The sequence below is a fragment of the Passer domesticus genome, chromosome 4 (assembly GCF_036417665.1).
Source record: "Passer domesticus isolate bPasDom1 chromosome 4, bPasDom1.hap1, whole genome shotgun sequence".
Classification (NCBI taxonomy): Eukaryota; Metazoa; Chordata; class Aves; order Passeriformes; family Passeridae; genus Passer; species Passer domesticus.
Genome location: NC_087477.1, coordinates 59831088 through 59851678, shown reverse-complemented (window position 1 = coordinate 59851678; position 20591 = coordinate 59831088). Strand labels below are relative to the sequence as shown.

Genomic DNA, 20591 nt, shown 5'->3' with positions numbered 1-20591 from the left:
TTAGCTAAAACCATTTAAAAAACATAAACCATTTTAGCCAAATGATTTAAAATTACCATAAGATGTAAAACATCTATTCTGACACAACTGTGCAGTTAGTGCTATAGAACATGTATGGAGATTAACCCTTCTGAATGGGGATGTGTACATTTGTGTGCTCATAGTAATAATTTGAAATCTGTAAGAACTCAGCAGCTCTTTTGTGAACTTCAGCAGTCCTTACCCATTTCAGCTGTGGCTGTCTGAACCACAGCTGTCTTCTTGGTGTTCCTGTAATGAGAAAGGAATTTATTTTCCCATATCTGGGCTGAGATAACAGGTTTGCCATACAGAGCTGACTATTCACAGAAACTTTTCATTTGTAAATGTAGCACACTCTGCTGTGGTATTCTAAATTTTCTATTTCTAAGCTGATTTTTGTGAACTTGTCAAATTGGAACTGCTTTCCGCTCTGCTAGTAAAACCACTCAGTTTTTTAGTTTATCCTCTTCTGCTTCTTAACGTAACTCTCTTTCTCTTAGGGTCTGTATGGCAGTTCCAGTTAAACTGCCCTACCCTAAATATTTTCTCCCACTCTTGAAATATATTTTTGTTTTGGTTTGTTTTTTTTTTATTTATTTTTTTTATTTACAGCAGAGTAGTTACGAAAATACTGAACAGAAAGTAAAAACTTGCTTGATTCTATTTAAAAAGGAGAGGCAATAACAACAGCCAAGAAAATCTACTAGATGGTTCTTTTAATAAATACATTAAAGTCTCTTTTATTTTTCTCCATTTTTAGTGACTAACATAACAAAAACTTTCAGACCATCAAACCAGTTTTCACAATCTGCCATAAATTCGCATTTCACAGAAATAATCCTGACAAGCACTAATAGATGAACGTTGTTGGTGCAATAATAAAACAATATAAGGCATATTTACACCATCCTTACATACAGAAAGAACACTATACACACAAAAAAATCACAGATCCAGAACAAAGTAAGTTCAATCCCTTAGACATTTTACGTTTATAGGCTTGGTATCAAACAAGTAATTCTCCAAGCAACAGACAACCTCTTGCTCTTGTGTGATTTATTTGTAATATTGTGCTCATGCAAAATAGGTATTTGATTTATTGCATTAACATTGAGAGAATGTTGGGAATTAGTTCCAAAACCAGTTCAATTGAATTTTAAACCCTGTTTGTCTTCATCCTTAGCAAGTCTGAGTCATTTTTAATGGTGACATAAAATGAGGTGTTAACTGATGATTGAGATTTTTATTTGTTATGTTCCAAAATAATAATGAAACTCAACTGACTGTGGTTCAAAAACCATCTTTCTTGACCATGCAATTTTTTTCTTTGCTATTATGAAGTGGTTTAGATGAGACACCTTTTGCATTTTTAAAGTTTCTATCTTTATATATATATATATATGTATATATATTTAAAGAAAAACATGTACTATCCAACATCACTGTTCACAGAAAGAAATAAGCAGCAGGAATAGCTCTGGTGGCAGAGTTGGCCAGGAGGAGGACATCAGTAGGAGGCAATGTAACAAACATCAAATGCCTCAGAGATACGTCAGGAAACAGTTGATTACTATAACCCATATTTCTGTAAGAGTTCAGACTGCCAGGGACGTTTGCGCTCTGGAAAGTAATCTGGAATGTGGATTTTTTTAAAATCTTGAATACATTTTCTCATTTCTTCCTCCACACTCAGCTTCTCACACACCTTCTTTTTGGAAAGGTTTGTTTCTCTGGACTTGCTAATGAGAGTTTGAAAGAGTTCACTGTTCCTGCGTTTGTCTGGTGCTGGCATCCACTGCACCAGGGCCTTCTTAGATGGACGATCCAATGTCAGAGTATTTGGCTGGTGGGCTGTGGATGGCTGAGTGCTGGTGGCATTTTCTTGAGGGGTGCTCGCTTCTGAGTGGCTGTCACAGCTTGAGGTGGACAACTCGTTACAGGAAGTCCCACTTTCACTGCCCTTGTCCAAAACTTTGTCGTGCTTCCTATCTTCATGGTCTTGTTTGGGGGAAACGGTTCGCTGGGGGGGCCCTAAGAAAAAGTAGGAGAAAAATGTATTAAGTAAGTACTGCTTTACACATAAAACTGATCAGATACCATTTCGAAAAACACGATTCAGAGTCTCAGCTGGCAAAAGTTGGTCTCATTTCCTTGTAGGCAACAAAACTATACCCAACTGGTAAACAAATTGAAGGTCTGGTCCTCAAAATTCTCACTCCTGAAAATGTTTACAGCAAGAATAATTTAACTGCCTGCCTCAGGATCCAGGTAACAAAGCGTGCATGATGCTCACAAATTAGCTGCACTGGAAATCCTTGCATGCAAGTTTAAATGAACTAGTTTCCTATTACACTGCAAGAAGTTTATTGTGATAAATTACATTTGGTTGTATAAGGGAAATACTACTGTACAATTTGCAAGCTCTTCACTTGAAGAAAAATATTCCAAGGACTTAGATTTTAATTTTTTTGGAAGCTCTTAATTCACCTTCCCTGAACAGTCTACTGAGACTGTGCTCTGCAGATGTCAAGTCTGCAGAAGCTCTAGACAGAAAAAGGAGCATTAGACCTAGGATAACAGAGAGATCGCTCACTGCTGACAGAGTCTTTAGGGTTTGGTTTTTTTAATCCAATAATGATTTCACTGCACTTCTTACTGTCAGTTGTTGCCCAGACTTGGTGCAAGCTCAGAATTCAGCTGTACACCTCCTACGGCACAGGTTGGCAGGGAAAAGGAGGTTATGAATTTATGAGAGAGGCACTCTGCCATGGAAGGGGGAGCAGCCGACCAGCCTCTTGGCAGGCACTGTTCAGCAATTCACATGCATGAAAATCAGATCTAGGCTCTTATTCCCTCCGTATATAATTTCTGCTTTGAAGTCTTATGCAGAATACGGATGTGAAAAATAAGTGGTAGCCACTAAATCTGTACAAGCATTTTCAGTTTTGAAGACTTATTTGAAAACTCCAGCTGTGAAGTGAAATGATGCTATGCTGACATCATATAAACGTCACAATCTTAATTTAGGACACTATCTAAACATGACTGAAATATCTATGGAGTTTAAGGAGTGTTGAACTGGACTGAAGGGAAAAATTTCAAAGATGTTTAGGGATCTGAATGAAAACAGTGGGGATTTAGTGGCAATTGTGTGTTTGTTACAAATCCTAAAAGCGTCCAAACAGGTTGGGTATCTAAATATCTTATGAAAACTATATTATCCTTACAGTTTATCCAGACACCACTAGCATCAGTTTAGTGCCATTGCCAGTACCAAAACTCAGAGTATGACAGTTCTACCTTGGGTCACTGGGACAGAATTGCAAGATTTTTGATTCACTTAGCATTTTGTCATTCAGAATTACAAATAAGAAATGCAATTACAATTACAAAAACTGCAGAAGCAATATGAACACCCAGTGGTCTTTTTGACAGTGCAGTTTTGTGACTCAAAGAAACCTAAGAAGATTGCAGTATTTTATATGAGACGGAGAAAAACAAAACAAAGCAAGACACAAAGGAAAGGAAAGGAAAAATTAGTCTAAAAGAAAGATTAGTCTAGAAGAAAGATTAGTCTAACAACAGCAGCATTCAACAACCTGCTTTTCTTTTGTTTTAGCCAGCATCCCAGGATGCTGTGTCCCATTTCTGTAGTCCATCTAGAGAAACCCATGAATAATCAAGAGCCAAAGAGAGACAAAAATTCTACAGGGCTTGTACTTACATTATGTGGAGTGAAAAACAGAAGCAATTTTCTACTTCACTATATTCAACCCAAATATTTAACACATGGCTGCAGCGATTTCCCTCCTCCTTCTCTTTCAGAAGTTTGATCACCTTCTTAAATAGATTTACATGCCTTCCTTCTATTGTTGTACCTAGCATTTCATTTCATACCTCAAATGATTATATGAATATGCTAAATTGAGAGTCAAGCTGGCATTATGGAACTACTCTGGCTTTGCAGCATGCAATTATCAAACTGAGTCATTAATCAGACAGTGATTTCAGTATTGTTACTCTGATTTTCAGTAACATGATTAACATCAATATCTAATCTAGTTTACAATCTTGGTTTCTTCAAATATAACAGCACACTCTATGACTAAGAAACTAAAGCCTTTTGTTTGCAAGACTCAGTAGTCTTCAAATCTCTTTCCTGCCCATTTCTTTTGCTGCAACTTCATATATCAAGATGTTCTTTCTTGTTGGTTCCTTTCTATGTAGTTCTTTATTGGTACTCCCTCCTTCTCATGGGCTCAAACCCGCAATGTACTAAGGATCTATTTCAGAAAAGCACATTGAAATACACCTTCAAGAATATAAAAAGATCCATGTCCTGCTATAAGATTATTCAGGAGCATGACAACAGGTAGGTATTTAAATGCTTTTTTGGATCACAGCCCTGAGGTTCAGTATCTTACAGCACTGAGATCCGTACGCTCCACTGAATCGCCTAAATTCACAATGACTTGAATCGAAACACAAGTTTCTCCCACATCTCTCCTTTTAAAAATTAACAAATCCTCCCTCACAAAGAATTCTTTATATACCTAAGCACTGCTTTCCCAGTAGTGTGTTATTAACAGAAGCAACAGTTCTGCTAGAGGGGAGGTTTTCCTCACAGTACTCACAGTATTTTCTGCCAGCTGAAACCCAATAGAATTTTAAAATATGTACAGAAGGATGTACAAAAGAATGGTTGAATTTTCAACATCAGGGATTATTGGATAATTTTAGCTACATTTCTAATTCAAAAAACATCTCCTTATTGCCCTTTGTGCTGCCACACTTTTCACTGTACCTCCTCAGCCATTCCAGGATAACACCAAAGATATTCAAGTAGTTCAGTCTATCTGAAACTACTTATTTTCCAGGAGAGCAGAATAGTTCTTAAAAACTTAGAGAATGTATATTTGCTCCACTATACACACAGAATCCTAGGATCATTTAGATTGGAAAAAACCTTTAAGATCATCTTATATGGCTGCATCTCTCATAGAAAGTCAGAAAGCGAGCTAGCCCTTTACCTGGGCTTACCCATCACCTCTACTATGGTGGTGTCATGATTTTACCCCAGCCAGCAACCAAGTACCACACAGCCACTTGTTCACTATCCCACAAGCAGGATCCAGGAGAGAATCAGAAAGGTAAAAGCCAGAGAACTCGTGGGATGAGATCCAGACAGTTCAATAGGGAAAGCAAAAGCTGTGCACATGAGAGAAGCAAAACAAGGAATTAATTCTTGCTTCCCATGGGCAAACCCATGTTCAGCCACCTCCAGGAGAGCAGGGCTCCATCACATGTAACAGTGACTTGGGAAGAAAAAAGCCATCGTTTCCAATGCCCCTTGCTTCCTCTTTCTTCCCCCCACTTTATGCAGTGAGCACCATCTCACACGGTCTGGGATATCCCTTTGGTCAGTTTGGGTCACCTGTCCTGGCTGTGTCTCCTCCCAGCCTCCCACACATCCCCAGTCCCCTCACCAGTGTGGCAGGATGAAAAACAGAAAAGGCCTTGGCTCTGTGTAAGCCCAGCTCAGCAATAACAAAAACATCTCTAGGTTGTCAACCCTGTGTTCAGCACAAATCCAAAACACAGTTCAAGCCACTGAGAGGAAAATTAACTCTACCCCAGCCAAAACCAGCACAGGGGTCCACTAGACTCCAAAGTCTAATAGACTTGAAAAAATATCTCAAAGACATTTCTATGATCAGAAAGGCATATTACATTTACTTCGACTGTATTTACTCCTCATCTGTGTTGCTCTCTGCGCAGATTTTAGGATTTTAGCCAACATTTCCTGATAACCAACTAATAAAAGAATCACTCTCAATCACTAGAAAATATGCATGGAAAACATATCTAGAAACTTATAAACTTAATTCTCTGAAGTGAAAACCTGCTTCTATCAGTTATGACAACCAAAACAGAAACCAGAAGAAATTCTCTCAGACTTGGTCAAACGGTAACTGAGCAACAGAGCTCCAGTCAGAGACAGAACAGGCCAAAATCCACAGCAAATCAGCATGGGCAGCGGGGCCAGGGAGGGAATTGTGCTCCTCTGCCCTGGTGAGACCCCACCTGCAGTGCAATGCCCAGCTCTGGGCCCCCAGCACAGGAAGAACATGGACCTACTGGAGCAAGTCTGGAGGAGGCCTCAAGGAAGATCAGAGGGATGAAGCACCTCTCCCAGGCAGTCAGGCTGAGAGAGTTAGGGTTATTCAGCCTAGAGAACTGAAGGCTCTGGGGAGACCTTTTGCAGCCTTCCAGTCCTAAAGGGACTACAAGATAGATGAGGAGAGGCTTTTTAGCAGGGCCTGATGCAATTTAACAAGGAATAATGATTTTGAACTAAAGAGGGTAAATTTAGACTAGATATAACAAAGGAAGTTTTTGCAGTGAGGGTGATGAGACACTGGAACAGGCTGCCCAGAGGGATGGTGGATATCCCATCCCTGGAAACATTTAAGGTCAGGCTGGATGGGACTCTGAGCAATTCAATGTAGTTGAAGATGTCCAGCCTTCATTGCAGGGTGGGGTTGGAGTAGATGGCCTTTAAAGGTCCCTTTCAACCCAAATAATTCTTTAAGATTCTCCTTTCTTCGGTCAAATGCCTGCTTTCCTGTAGGCACAGTGTCAGATGCATGAATTAATTTCCTCACTCAGCTACTTTATTCCTACAGTGTCTCAAAGATAATTTTTGTTTGTTCATAATTCAGTTTATTTTTACTGCAAAATGTAAAAAAGTTGTGAACATATGCACAGACTGCTGCAGTTAGCTATTTTAGTACCTACTGTGTTGAAATGAATAATGGAAAATCTTAGCTCTGGAGTACAATGGTTATAGCTGGATGCAAGACATGCAGATGAGTTGAAGCTGATCTCATTGGGAAGAAAACATAACCAACACTTTATATCTGTTCAACATGCACCACCTCAATCAAGAAGGATAAAATCTGCTGAAAATATGCTATCTTCCACTGTTTCAGAAAATATGCATAAAAGAAGTAAACTGATTTGAGTTTTATGAATTTCCTAGCTAGCACTGTAAAATAAAGCCTGTTTGCTGATTTAAGTAAAAACCTAAACCAATTTAAAAAATCAAATCAACAAAAACAAAATCTTGAGTCTTTCTGTGATGTAATTTTAGTAGAAAAAAGTTGTTGAGGGTTTTTTATTTTCATATTTTCCTGTTTCTTCAAATGTACTTAAAAACCCACACTCAGCTCTACTGGATACAGTCTATTGAATTAATTAAATAATCCAATTAATTAAATAAGTTCATTTGAAATGATATAGCCATAAACAAAACTAACTCCTGCATAAGCAATATGTTATTATTTCTTTATATTTATTGAGAATTTCAATAAACATCTTTAAGAATATTCTTTCTTTCAAGAATATCTTTAAAAAATTGCAGCAAAATTGTTATCAAAATTCAAAATAACGTAAAATACTGAAACAGTAAATAAATTTCATGTTTCTAGTAGATTTAATAAAGAATTAAAATAGGGGGGCAACAGGGTTTTAGACTAACATTATATTGGATGGTTCAGAAACATAATAGCAATGAGAACAAAAGTTATTTTTATTTATATCTAGACGAAATTATATCTAATTCAAAAATATTATTTGCAGTTGGATTCATAATTTTTGCAATATGTGAGTTGCACATGACTTTGTTTAAAATCCAATTTTTTCCACATTGTTTCGCATAGTGAAAAGTCCTTATTTTTAGAGGCTACATAGGACCTTTAGTCTGGAGCACAGATATGTTAAACTCCTGAATAAATTTCTGCTCCAACCCTTCTCTCAAAATTACCTTACAGACAGAGCAAATGTAAGATAAAACTATTGTTTTATTATTTAATCTTTAGAATTTAAATAAAATTAACTATAATTAATACACAATTACAGAAAATAATACTTGTCTAATCTCACACTGATGACTTACTCATCTGATATATCTAGGTTTTTTATTACCTTTCAACATGACTGGAAGTATTACACTAAACTGAAAGCTTAGAGAAGTCACCTGTGAAATCTGATGACAGATTATGGCTACTGTGGGAACACTTTCATTTCCATAAGTTTGAGTACTTAATATCACACTTCAATGGTAAATGATTATCTTTTATGTCTAATTTCACTTTATTTATAAAAAAGATTACTTTTAAGAGCTCTGAAAGGATAGCCCTAAACCCCTGACATTTTCAGTGGCATATTAACAGTATTTCCAGTTTTAGAAGAAAATCCTGTTCTTAAGAGTTCAGTTCAACACATGAATTCACTCTGAGACCTGCACAGGACTCTGCTGGTCTCTTACCACTAGATCTGTAGGTTAAAAGTGTACCTTTATGGCTGGCAAATTTACAAGGTTCTTCCTGACTACTGCACTCTGTCCTATTTATCAAAAATCAAAACCAAATCCACTCCTTGGACCTGGCAGTAAGAGTGTATGTGGGTTGGTCAAGAAAACTTCACTACCAAGTTTAGTTATCACAATTTACATCTCAGTTCTGGGGGACAAGGGATGAGGGGAGAAGGAAGGTCATGTCCCATTGAATGTCTATTTTAAAGCTAATATGCAGGCCTATACATGAATTAAGTGGTGTGCAGTCCTCGGCTGTCCCTCTGGCCATGGATGAACTTCATCCATTATGAACATACCAAACAAACAATACTAATAACTAAGTAACACTACTAATATATAGTGTGAGAAATATCTAATATTTTACCTTGACAAGCTCTGCTCTAGACAGCTTATGGGAAAAATTGAAGAGCTCAGCATAGAAATTTCCATGGACTAAAACTCTGTGTAGGAGTCCTTATGCTGTGTGGCACCAAATTGCTTCAAGTAAAAAAGCATTCCGTTTCCAAACTGGGTTTCATCTGGTACAAAATTCCAAACCACTTCTTCAATTAAAGGCTTGATCCAAATGTGCGTAGTACATAATAGCAAAATATTTTTGAGAAACGAGGATTGAAATTCAGCCTTTCTTATTTTCTTCCTCATTTGGGATGAGTGATGCATTGCTATGGATAGCCAAATGCTCACCCTTTCATGTTTTTTGAAACAACTGGGTCTTGGCAATAGTCAATGCAAAGTAGAATAGCTTCAAAAAACCTGAAAATAATGTCCCTTTCACCTTCAATTACTTCAGGGTAAACTATTCATTTTGAAGAAGTAAGTTAACTTCCCTCAGGCATAAGGGAGAATTGGTATCTGTGAGGCTTTGACTTATTATGTGGTAAGTTCTGAACTCTTGGGTAAAAGGCCAGTGCTGTTGACGTATCAACTTCAGGACTTTGAGCAGAACCTGAATTTTATGTGATTTAAGAAAGCCAAGTATGTTGACCTGAAAATGAGACTGCCACAGAGAGGCTTGTGAATCTCAGCAGGGCTTCTCTGACATGAAGAATAGCACTTAGGTTACTCATACTTAATCAAAACAGTTTTGTAAACATGCCCTATGTTCTCGCAAAACTTCAAATTCATATCTACAGGACATATAAATTGGTTTGTCTTCACTAATAAAATGATTCTGAGCTATGAGTCCAAAACTAAAAAAATTTTAAAGAAATTTTTAGACATAACTGTTGATCCCATTTAAAGACAACATAATCTGTGACCTTAAGTTAAACAAAATTTATTGTAAAAAAAAAGGCCTGTTCATTCTACTGTGAATGAAAAAAGACCTTATCAGAAAAACAATTTAATGGAGAAAATAAGGTGACAAAATACTGCCTCTTCTTGAAAAAAAAAAAAAAAAAGAATGATTTGTATAACTTTTCTGTACTTTGCTCAGAAAGCATATTTTTATTGGCCTCCCTAGACAATTCATCTTTACATGAAACAATGCAGAATTACTGCAGATAGAACTTTAGTCCAAATGTTTGAGCAAAAACATATGAATATAATGTTCTAAAGAAAACTTCACCACTGACTTAATTATCAATTTTGACAGAATATAGAACCCATAATAATAAAGTAAAGAAATTATGAGAAAATTACAAATAAATCATGATGATTATAAGAGATGAAGGTAAAATATACTCCTTGATTACTTGAAACTGCTTTACTACATTCAGAATTCAGAACAGGACATGCAAATTATCCCACAATATTTCCTGTCCTCTCCAAGCCCATGATGCATCTCACATGCTTTGATTTCAAAACAGAATTTCAAAGTGTGAACTGTGCACCGAAGTCTTCTTGGTAATGTTTCGGAGTACTAAGATTTTTAGGAGTGTTTATTTTCTATTTCATGGATATTTCAATAGGAAGAATATGTCTGTGATTGCACTCTTGATGAAGCCTCTTATTTAAATCTCCTTACCTGCCATGGAAAGATAAAAAGACACTGTGTAGCGACAGCATCTGTACTGGGCATAGCTCCCACAGGGGAAATTACCCTTTAATAGTGTTAAGCTTGATGGTGTGTGAATGGTTATGTGGTACTTGAAGTGAATGAACCAATTCATCTTTCAGATTAGGGCCACATGCCTGTAAGTGATAAGTGCTTTGTCTCAAAAGAAAAAAAAGAACACAACAACATAAAAATATTTTACTGTCACATTTACTACCACCTGATGTTAAACTAACTTCTAGAAAGGGTGCAGTAGAATAAGTGAAATAAATCAATGAGGAAAATTTCTTTGCTTCTTTCCAGTCAAGCTGTATTTTAAATATTATCATTATTCATGACACAGAAAGACTAATTAATATATAGAGAGGGAACTATTTTTGTTATATGGAATGACAGAATAATAAATAATAAATCCTCTGTGCCCAGCTTGAATTCATTGGATATTTCACCTGAATCTTATTTTGAACAAATAACCAACCCACATTCTTCCATTTGTTACTTTTCCAGCTCGGTTTTGTGCTAGGCCAAGCACTACTTAAATAGGAGAGAGACAGGGAAATTATGACATAGGCAATTTTTTGCATTCCAGTAAAACCAATGAAGATACCACAGTTTTTATTAAATACATTAATCTGAAAATTCTGAAGTCATTCTGCAAAGTGTCTTTTCTAGACAGATAAGCTAAAGATGACAGGAACGACCACTGGTTTTCATATCCAGCTGCAAACGTTGAAGACAGCATTTTTACTTGTGAAGTTGGAGATGGCTATAACATTAATGCACTGCTGGATATACAAGAAGAAAATGAAAAGTTTGGAACAGGAAAGTTTGGAATAGATAAGGCAAGCTGAATCTGTAGCAAATGATTCAAAGTCAGGAAACCCCCAATACTGCCAACTGTATTATTGGCACCCACACACCAAATATTATGTGTGACAGATTTAGCCATTTCTAGATTCTATCACTAGGTCAATATTTTGCAGGCAAAGATGTCAAACCTTCTGTTTACCCTTGAAGAAAGCACTGTTTAGCAAACATATTGCACAATCTTCTGCAAAATACTAGAAACAAAATTAAAAAGTCTATCCCAGCTAAAGGAATATTGCAAAGTCACCTGCCAATTTCCTAGCAGGCAACACAAACTTCCAGAGCCAAGCAGATGGTTCATATTTTCCATGTTATGTTTTGGGTAAATCATCACATTCTTCAGTGGTGGTCATGTGCTATATCACTCTCCATTAACAGCAGACTAATACCAATAAAATACAAATATTATACTAGCAGCAGTATGACTGAGTGATTTGGCTATTTTAGAATGAAAGTAATTTGATATAAAAGTATTTGACATGTAGAATGGTGGATTTTTTTTCCTCTCTCCACCTATAAAAAATATTTTTCTTTGCCAGAAATCTGAAAATGTAGGTACTTAAAATAATTTTGATGCTTGAAGGAGAATCTCAGAAATGAATGCATTGGTATACACAACAAATGAGTACAGCTTTTATAAAAAGCATGCTTCTTTCATATCTTTACTTGTTAACAATGAATAGGCCCAAATGCTTTATTTCAGTAACATCTTGGCAACATCTGGCAGATGTGCTTGTCATTCATTTATAAACTGTAGTCGGTTAATGTTCAGCTCTGATCTTGTATTTTTTTGACTTATTGTTTTTGACTGATTTTCAGTTAAGAACTAAAATATTTTGTTCTGACCATGAGCAATGCTTATCAGTTACCTTTTAGATGCAGTATTTTCCCTAAACTAAATAGCTAATTGATATTAAATGCCACCAAATTATAAATTTGGCCTCTGAAAGTCAGTAAGACTTATCTAGTGATACTGTCAATACACCACAAAAAGGAGTTAGGGGAATGATCAAAGGCAGGATATTTGATCATGTTGGTCTTGTAAATTCCCTTAAGATTTTGGTGCTTCTTTCCTTAATGAGTGCTGGGAGTAAGTTTACTTTGCTAATGCTGATCACTGGGAGAGTTCTGTGACACAGACCTGTCTTCCAGCTTCTACTTTAGCCCTTGTAGCTAAAAGCAGAGGTACCTTCTTTTATCTTTCAACACCTAGGATGCTGGACAGTACCAGAGAATCTCAGGGGCAAGAATGTTCAGTGTTTTTAAGCTGCTGTTTCTTAACCATTTCCTTCACCTCAGATGCAGGCCTGAGTTACAAAAATAAAAAAAAAATTGATTAAAAGCCTTCAGCATACTTGCAAAAGCTCTAAAAGGGCAGAAGTGACAAAAAGACAATCACTCCACATTACAGAAACACATCCCAAATGCATCTCCCTCCCATGACTCACAGGACAAACTATAAATGACTGCTTAACCTGTGGGTTTAGATTCTCAGTTCTATTTCCTATTCTATTTGGTACACTCAGATAACATTCAGAGAAAGTAGCTGTTGAGCTGGGGAGGGATACTGACTTCTATATCCCTGTTTATCCCTGATGTAGGCCCCCATTCCCTGGAGGTCCCTCTGAGGTTGCCCACTATTATCATTCCCCTTTCTCACCTTCCCCTTTCTTCTACGAACATATTTATCTGCTGGTCAATCAGGCATTTCAGTCTGTAGTCAACCACATTACTGGCTGCTGCATTCTGCTTTGTAAATATTAATATTGGTTGGGCATCTGCTCAAGTGTGAAATAGTCTTTTAGCCACCAGGTCTGTGTTTGGCAAAGCCCTTATCAGACTTCTAAGCAATGTGAAGCTGAATCTCTTTCCACTCAGATAAGCAACACTCTTCTTTGAGCCACTCACATTTCTTTTTTCCTAAATTCATTTTAAATTCTCAGCTGTCAGATGTGGCTCCCTATGTGGCCATATAAATGTTTGTGCCAGAACAACAGGCACCGGAGGGAGGATGGGAAAGCGCATTGATGGGAAGGACTGTACCTCCCAGTGATGGCTTACAGCAATTTGAAACATGCATGAAGCAATTACTTGCCTTCTTCTCACACACACACACATTAAATACATCGACTTTATAATGCCCCCAACAAATACAGTCTACTTTCAATAAAAGTATACATGGAATGTAAAAAATGCCATCTCAAATAAGGTCTACCAGTCAGAAACATATTTCAGTGGAACTTCAGGGATTCAGTCATGTTCAAAATCACTGCTTCTCTTAAAGGCTACGTCAGGAGTTAAAGCAGAGGGAGAGTGACCAACGCAAAGTTTCAGGTATATTTCCTTTGAGAGTTTCTTTGAAGGAAAGTTTATTCGTAACTTATTGGTACAAACTGTCCTCTTTGGGGATTGTCAGTGGCCTCAAATACTTTGTTCTAGCAGTATGAGCAAGAGATTAAAAAACAATAAAAAAGACAGGATCAACCATCATATTTGTGACATGTTTTCCCATTCAATTTCAGATACTACACTAGCCGTTTTCCCTGATAATTTTTATTTCTATTTTTCTGAGTATCATCTCACGTAACTTTTCTGTGTCAATTATACTGTCAGTTGCTTTAAAAAATAGGAAATCTTCATTTCTTCCTTCCAGCTCTTTCAATTTTCTTTTTTTTGTGTTTCCTACCAGCATGCAAAATAAATTAATGTGACTGTAGAGAATGTGTATAAGACACGACAGTAGGAAGTTGTCAAAACACCATGCACTGGCTTTGGCCTTAGAAAAAGTCTTATGTTAGAGAAGTATTTCAGACATCAGCCACCTTGGTGGCTGATACAGAATGATAACAGGCAATAAGCCAGTGCAAAACAATGGGAAATGCACACTCAGTAAAGTTTGGTTACCAAGCTCTAGCAGTGAATACATGAACTGGGCATGAGTCCATAGTAAATTACCATAAGGGTTGAAGCACTAAGACCAAAGCAATGCATAATATGCTCAAGATCATATTTGTATAGTTTGTGCCCTTCCTTGCTGGTCCCTGGGATAACAGAGAGTTCTCAACCTGCAAGAATTCTGTGAAAAGACCAGAAATGTTTGCTGAAAGCTTTCCTTAAGTAACAGAGCTGGTCATCAGTGAGATCCTTCTCACTTCAGTGTATGCAGCATGAAGCATATTTGAGACTTACATTTCAAGTATAGCAGTGCCATTCACCTATTTTATTGTTCAGGTCTGGTACATGAAAAATAAAGTAACACAAAATTATATGTGTGGGGCATTCCATCCTAAACCATGTAAACACCTCCCAGTAATAACAACTCACTATTTTAGATCCAAATTCCTAGATCACCCTAATGGAATGATTCAAAGCATTTGTTCAAAGCTACAGAAAATATGAATATACATGCAGAAAACAAAAATTATTTATATGGTATATATTTAAGTAAAAAAAAATACTCAATAGGTAAGGGATAATGAATTCACTTAGCACAGAACACCTCATTTTTCCTCTATAAAAAGCAAAAGAGTTTGTAAATAATTTGTATGTTAAAGTATTATATATGCATATAAACAAAGTATTATGACTATATAACATAAGCTCACAAACAGATAAAAAACCCTAGAGGCTGAATTCTTCTTGGGAAGCAGTGAAACAACACAGCCAAGCAAACTGAAATCTGTTTGTGATGACAGCTGAGGTGGTACTCCTTTCCTGTCACCAGCCAGAGGTGACAAAAAAAGACCAGTGTATGTGCCTTAGGACTGGCAGGGGAGAACAACTTCAGTGTAACTGAGATTTCCAAGTGCAATCTGTACAGTGATATATCAGAGAAAGGGATATATGTGCCCTGCTCATTTTTAGTATTCCCCAGAAAGGAACCCAAGATAAAAATACTCCTCTCTTGCTATATTCACTGGCCTCAGTCTTCCAATAGTGTAATATTTTGCTTCCTACAGACTTGTTTTTCCTCTATTTTGGTTCCCTTATAAGCTAAAACAATTTAACCAAGCTTTACCAAAGGTAGTGTATCTTTTCTATCCAGCTGTACATTGAGCTTTCAAATTCAATGTAGTTACCCTGAACAAATTGGTTTTCTTGCCTCAAATTGTAATTTTCTTTTGCTTTTCAATGTCAATATTAAAGTCAGGGTTCTTCTGTCTCACTTCCCAAATTTCTCCACCTGTAAAATGTAAGTCATCCTTTCTGTAAAAAGCTTCAAGACCTGCTGCTGAAAATATTAAATGACAACTGGATACTAATAATTTATTAGATTAAATTGTGCTGGTTTCTTACAAAATGAATTCCAAATTTATTTTGGGGTTATAACCTACAGCTGGACCAAGAGAAATTAAAATCCAAACCATAAACTAGGTAAGTTTTATCTCATGTGACTATAGAAGATGTCCCCTTTTTATATTCATACTACTATTTCTGGTCTGCTAATGTGTGTGGTATGTCACAGTACTACTCTGTATTGAAAAATCTAGGAGACCAAAGGAAGTCAAAATCCTTAGTAGAAAAGATTAATGGAAGGCCAGGGAGTTTGGCTCTCCAGGATGTTTCTGATTGACTTTGTCTAATTTTCACTCTATAGTCAAAAGTTGATTAAATTCTTCCAATTTTTTTTTAGTTAGACTTAAGAAGTGTAAACAAATGTTGATAAAAGGAAGAAAAATATGCTGATATAGAGTCCTTCATTCTTCTCACAAGATACTGTAACTTGCACATTTCAGATCTACCTTTTGTGTCATGCTTAGTGTGCACAAGGGGCAGAGCTTTAGAGCTGCCTGTATTCCAGGCAAGGTCACAGATGGGAGATTTGCACTGGCAGGGACTTTTAGTGATGGAAGAAAAACTTTGATATGTCCTTTTATTTCCCCACAACCAAGCTTCAGAGATCCACAAGTGGGAATGGTGCCTGCACTATGGTGGTATTCCATTGCTCTGGCTGGGTATGGTTCTGCTAATTACACTAACATGAATTAAGAGGCACAATCTTGGCTATAAGTTCTATTTCTTTAGTGAAAGACTTTAAACTGGATTTTATGAACCAGTCATGAAGTGCTTTCTGACACAAATACCACCAACTGTTCTTTGGATCAGAACAAAGACCATTCTTCACAGAAAATACATTTTTGACTGTACCTTTTAACCTACTGCCAGTGATGGTTTATATTTTACACTTCTCTGTAGAAGTTCATAATAAGAAAACAGAAAACACAGGGTTTTTTTTATTTATCCAATCATAGTTGGTATACTGAATTTTTTAGAATATATTAGGGTCTAGAGGACAATTGTTTCTTCTCTTGCTCAGGGTGGGTTTTGATTTCTGTATTTTGTTTTAAGGTATGTTTTTTTTCTTTCCAGTGAGTGAAATGCTTGTATTTTTTAAAAATAATGTAAAATAAATGGGAAAATCCATGTAAGTTAAAAGAAAAAAAAAGAACTGAAGTTATTAAATAACTTTCAACACTTTTGGAAATCACCTGTTTTTCTTCTTAAACCTACCTTTCTTTTTCTAGGAAAGAAATTAATTTAAATCTATGTACTTAATGTACTTTAACTTTTGATGAAACATATTTTTCACCAAAAAAAATATTACAGTGTTTTTTTGGTTTTTTAACTACATTTTCCACATCTTACATCACTTTACAGTGGTCTGTGACACAACTGAAACAATAACTCCACAGATCACTTTTATGATATTTGTCTGAAGCTCTCTCAATGTCTTTATATGCAAGAATAGAAGACAGAAAGGGACAAAAATTGCAGCAATTTTAATGTGTATGATAAGGTAGTTAGAATAAGGGTATCTCTTGTTTATGCAGCACCTGTGGTTATACAGATGCAGTACTACAAGTATAGATGCAGAAATACATTTCTACTAATGGCAAAATATTATATAATATATCCATATAACAAAAAATGACACATTTCCTCAGCAGGTAGAGGCAGCCAATATTTCACAATCATCACCTCCTTTGCTTCCCACTGCTATTGGTGCACTCAGTAATGAGATTTTCAGTTCATATGGTTACCTTTCTTATAGACTGGCTGGGATCCTGAACACAGTTACACTGCTGTGAATCCAGCTTCACTCCAGCAGTGCTGATGAAGGTGCTCTGGTCCTCACCATGCTCACACATAAGAAGACAAGTTAGGTTCTGCTGTCTCTTTTATTCCTAAACATTAACCTGAATATGTGCAAGACAGATATGCTCCTATATTCAGCAATGCTACAGCTGGAGCTAATGGTTCTCAGCTCCCTTTTAGCATCTGCTAAAACCTCTTGGTTTCCAAAAACTTGGAAATGTTTTCACGGTCATCGTCAAAAAACTCTGTTAGCATTATATTCTGTACTGGAACTATTGTGATGCCCTTGCAGTTTATTTTTTATAGTTTTTTTTTTTTAATTTAGATATGTTTTTTAAAACATAGCTGTTAGAAAAGGATTCATCATTTTTACATTATGAATTATTTTCTGTCTTTTGGAACAAACTCAGTAGGCAGTCCAGGCACATACATATGGACAGCTAAAAGCCTTGAAACAGGGAAAATCTGCTAGAGATTGCAAGTGTTTCCAGAGTGAAGTGATAGCTGAGTTGAGTTTCTTAGGATGACATGCTGCACTTAGCTATCTAAGTTCAACCACATATGCCTAAATCTTCTCTTTTTGATGTGGATTTCAGTTTTACCTTAGCTGGAATACAGCTTAGAGATATTTGCCACTCTCCTGTCATGTAAGCAATGAAAAATTTCAGGCTTTATCCTCCTCATGTTTCTTTGATAAAGACTTTACTAAGCACATCAAGCATTTCAGTTTAATGATAAAGCACAGGCGAAAGCTTAAGGCTGGAAGTGAATGGGTGAAAGATGTTTGGAAATGGTATATGCGGTACCTGATCAGAGACAAAGCTAACAAAAATAGCACTGGATAAAATCCACACAAAATTCCTTCTTTAAGCAGTACATAAGTATCCACAAGAGTGTGCCATGCTCCTTTTCTGCCCTGCCTGTCACTGGGGGGTGCCTGTCCAACCCTGCTTTGATGAACATCCATGTAGGAGAACGGGCACCTGCTTCCTGCAGAGAGGTCCACTGCAGTGCTGACCTTGAGGGTGGTGGGGCCAGACATCCTGCTCACGTTTCACACATGGCTCAGTGTGTCAGGACACAGCATCACCCAAGGCAAGAGCCCTCAGGGAAGGGATGGGAGGTAACGCTCTCTAAGGAGAAGCATCCATGCTGACCTTCAAGACATGCTGCAAACCTGCTTCCCACTCCCTTCTGCTCAGGGACACATGCCAGACAACCATGTCAGTTATACATATTGTTTTTACTTGAGTGTTTTTTCAGAAATAAATGAAATTCTTGCTCGTATCAAGGACACCCTGAGAATGGGCTCAATTTATAGAGAAGCAAGTATTGTCTGATGTGCACGACTTCAAATGAAAGAAACAGTGATAGTCACTGAATGGCAGTCTGCAGCATTAAACTTACCCCCTCTGTGAGCAGCATGTCTTTTCAGGATTAACAATTTATGAAGTTAATGCACATGTAAGTATGCAGCTGTCCTTTTCTATTTTTAATAACCAAAAAGAAAATGTCACGAAGTAAAGGAGAAAAAAGCTGTTTCTCAGTTGGGACTGTACAGAAAACAGTGGCAGTTATTCTCTGTGCTGTAAAATGGTACTAACCAATTTTGTCATGGAGCTTAAAAATAGCAGATAGACCAAAAAATTTAAACGCTCTTCATTTTGCTTTTATGTTATTGTTGAAGTGTTCTTTGAAAGAACTTATTTTAACTTCCATTGTAGGATGATTCCTTCTCTATGTGCATAGCTTTGTATAAACAAGCATTAAACAAAGCTACCTGAGATATTTCACTGTTTAGTTGCATTTTCTTTCTGTTTTACACAAGACAATACAAACAATCCCTTACTTTTCTGGCATTTATATATGAAGAATCTGGAAGTGCTTTGGAAAACTACATACATGAAGGAAAAACTGTCAGCGTTTAAATGCAGTAGCCCTCTGAGGAGGTTTATATGTAAATGTGTATTTTTCTGCTTGCCACCAGTTTCTGGATGTGCTATAAATACTTTGATAGGAATAGAATCTGCAGCTGCATGAAAAGATGAATTCTGAGTAATAAATATTTTGCTAGGATATCAGTACAATTTCTCACTCATTTGAAAAGTATTGTGAAACTTGTACAGTAATGATCTGCAGAAAACCAGACAAGAAGAGGACTTATACAGGAATACAAGGGTGGCCACAGACTTGACTACATGGGAAGTGAAGATGAAAATTGAATCATTGAACTAGAGAGAAGTGGGTTAATTTATTCAGAATCATACTTGAGAGGACTCTCATTTTATATCTGTAGTAATAACCTTAACAAAGAAGCATGCTGCAGAAATATGGTGACACAAAGTTGTAAAATATTACAAAGGAAAAATCATACTGAAAATGAGGTGATGCTGAAGACCTAAATAATAGAAACAGGATTAAAGGTAATGGAACAAAAATGCATCTTGGAAATTATCAACAAGAATTTCTTTAAGCATCTGAGTGGAAAGAAGAGGACAGAAAAGAACTGGTTGTGCTAATTGATCATAGTTCCCCTGAACAAAGTAATACATTAATAAAGAAGTTGTATGCAATTCCAGAACATAACAAGTGAGGAATACCCAGAAGGAAAAACTGTACTGCTCTGCAAGGTACAGGTAAGACCTGACCCAGAATACTGTGTTTAATTATGGCTTCTCACACTTATGAAAGACAATTCAAATTACAGAAAGTGCTTCTGGCTTTTTTCCTCTTTTTTAATACTTTTTTTTTTGAAAGCCCAAAAGAAGAAAAAGCAATGCAAACAGAAATGACAGTGTTTGTATAAAAATAGGTTGATTTTAACCAATTATGAGTTCAGAAGCTTTCTAACAAGCCTGAACAACAAGGTTTTGTAGGTTGATAAGTTTATACGCATGTGGTTGCTTGAGATAGTTCAAATTCAGTAAATTGGGAATTGCCTTCCAGCCACATCTATGATGAGATTCCCAAATTAGCTACAGCTTTGGGCTAGATCTGCATAGATAATTTTCTTATAGGTACTTCTCAAAATCTTTTGATAAATTAAGGCAAACGAGAAGAACAAAATCAAAACCAGGTTTTCCTTGAATTGCTTGTGCTGTGGGCTGACAGACTTTCTTTCTGGGAGTTGCACAGTTAGAGATTTGCAGCTCACATCCACTCAGTACACCCAGGGAAGGCACCAGACAGAAGCAATCTCACCTCCTTTTGCCCAGCCTACACTGCCTACAGTGC

General features: G+C 36.6%; 1 protein-coding gene across 1 annotated transcript in view; it reads right to left on the bottom strand.

The window, feature by feature from the left end:
• Positions 1-720: 720 nt before the first annotated feature.
• Positions 721-20591, bottom strand: part of KCTD8 (potassium channel tetramerization domain containing 8) — a 91402-nt gene continuing 71531 nt past the window's right edge. Inside the window, exon 2 of the mRNA XM_064418289.1 lies at positions 721-2052. Coding sequence (XP_064274359.1) covers positions 1592-2052 — 461 coding nt within the window. The 3' untranslated portion in view covers positions 721-1591. The remainder of the gene's footprint in view (positions 2053-20591) is intronic.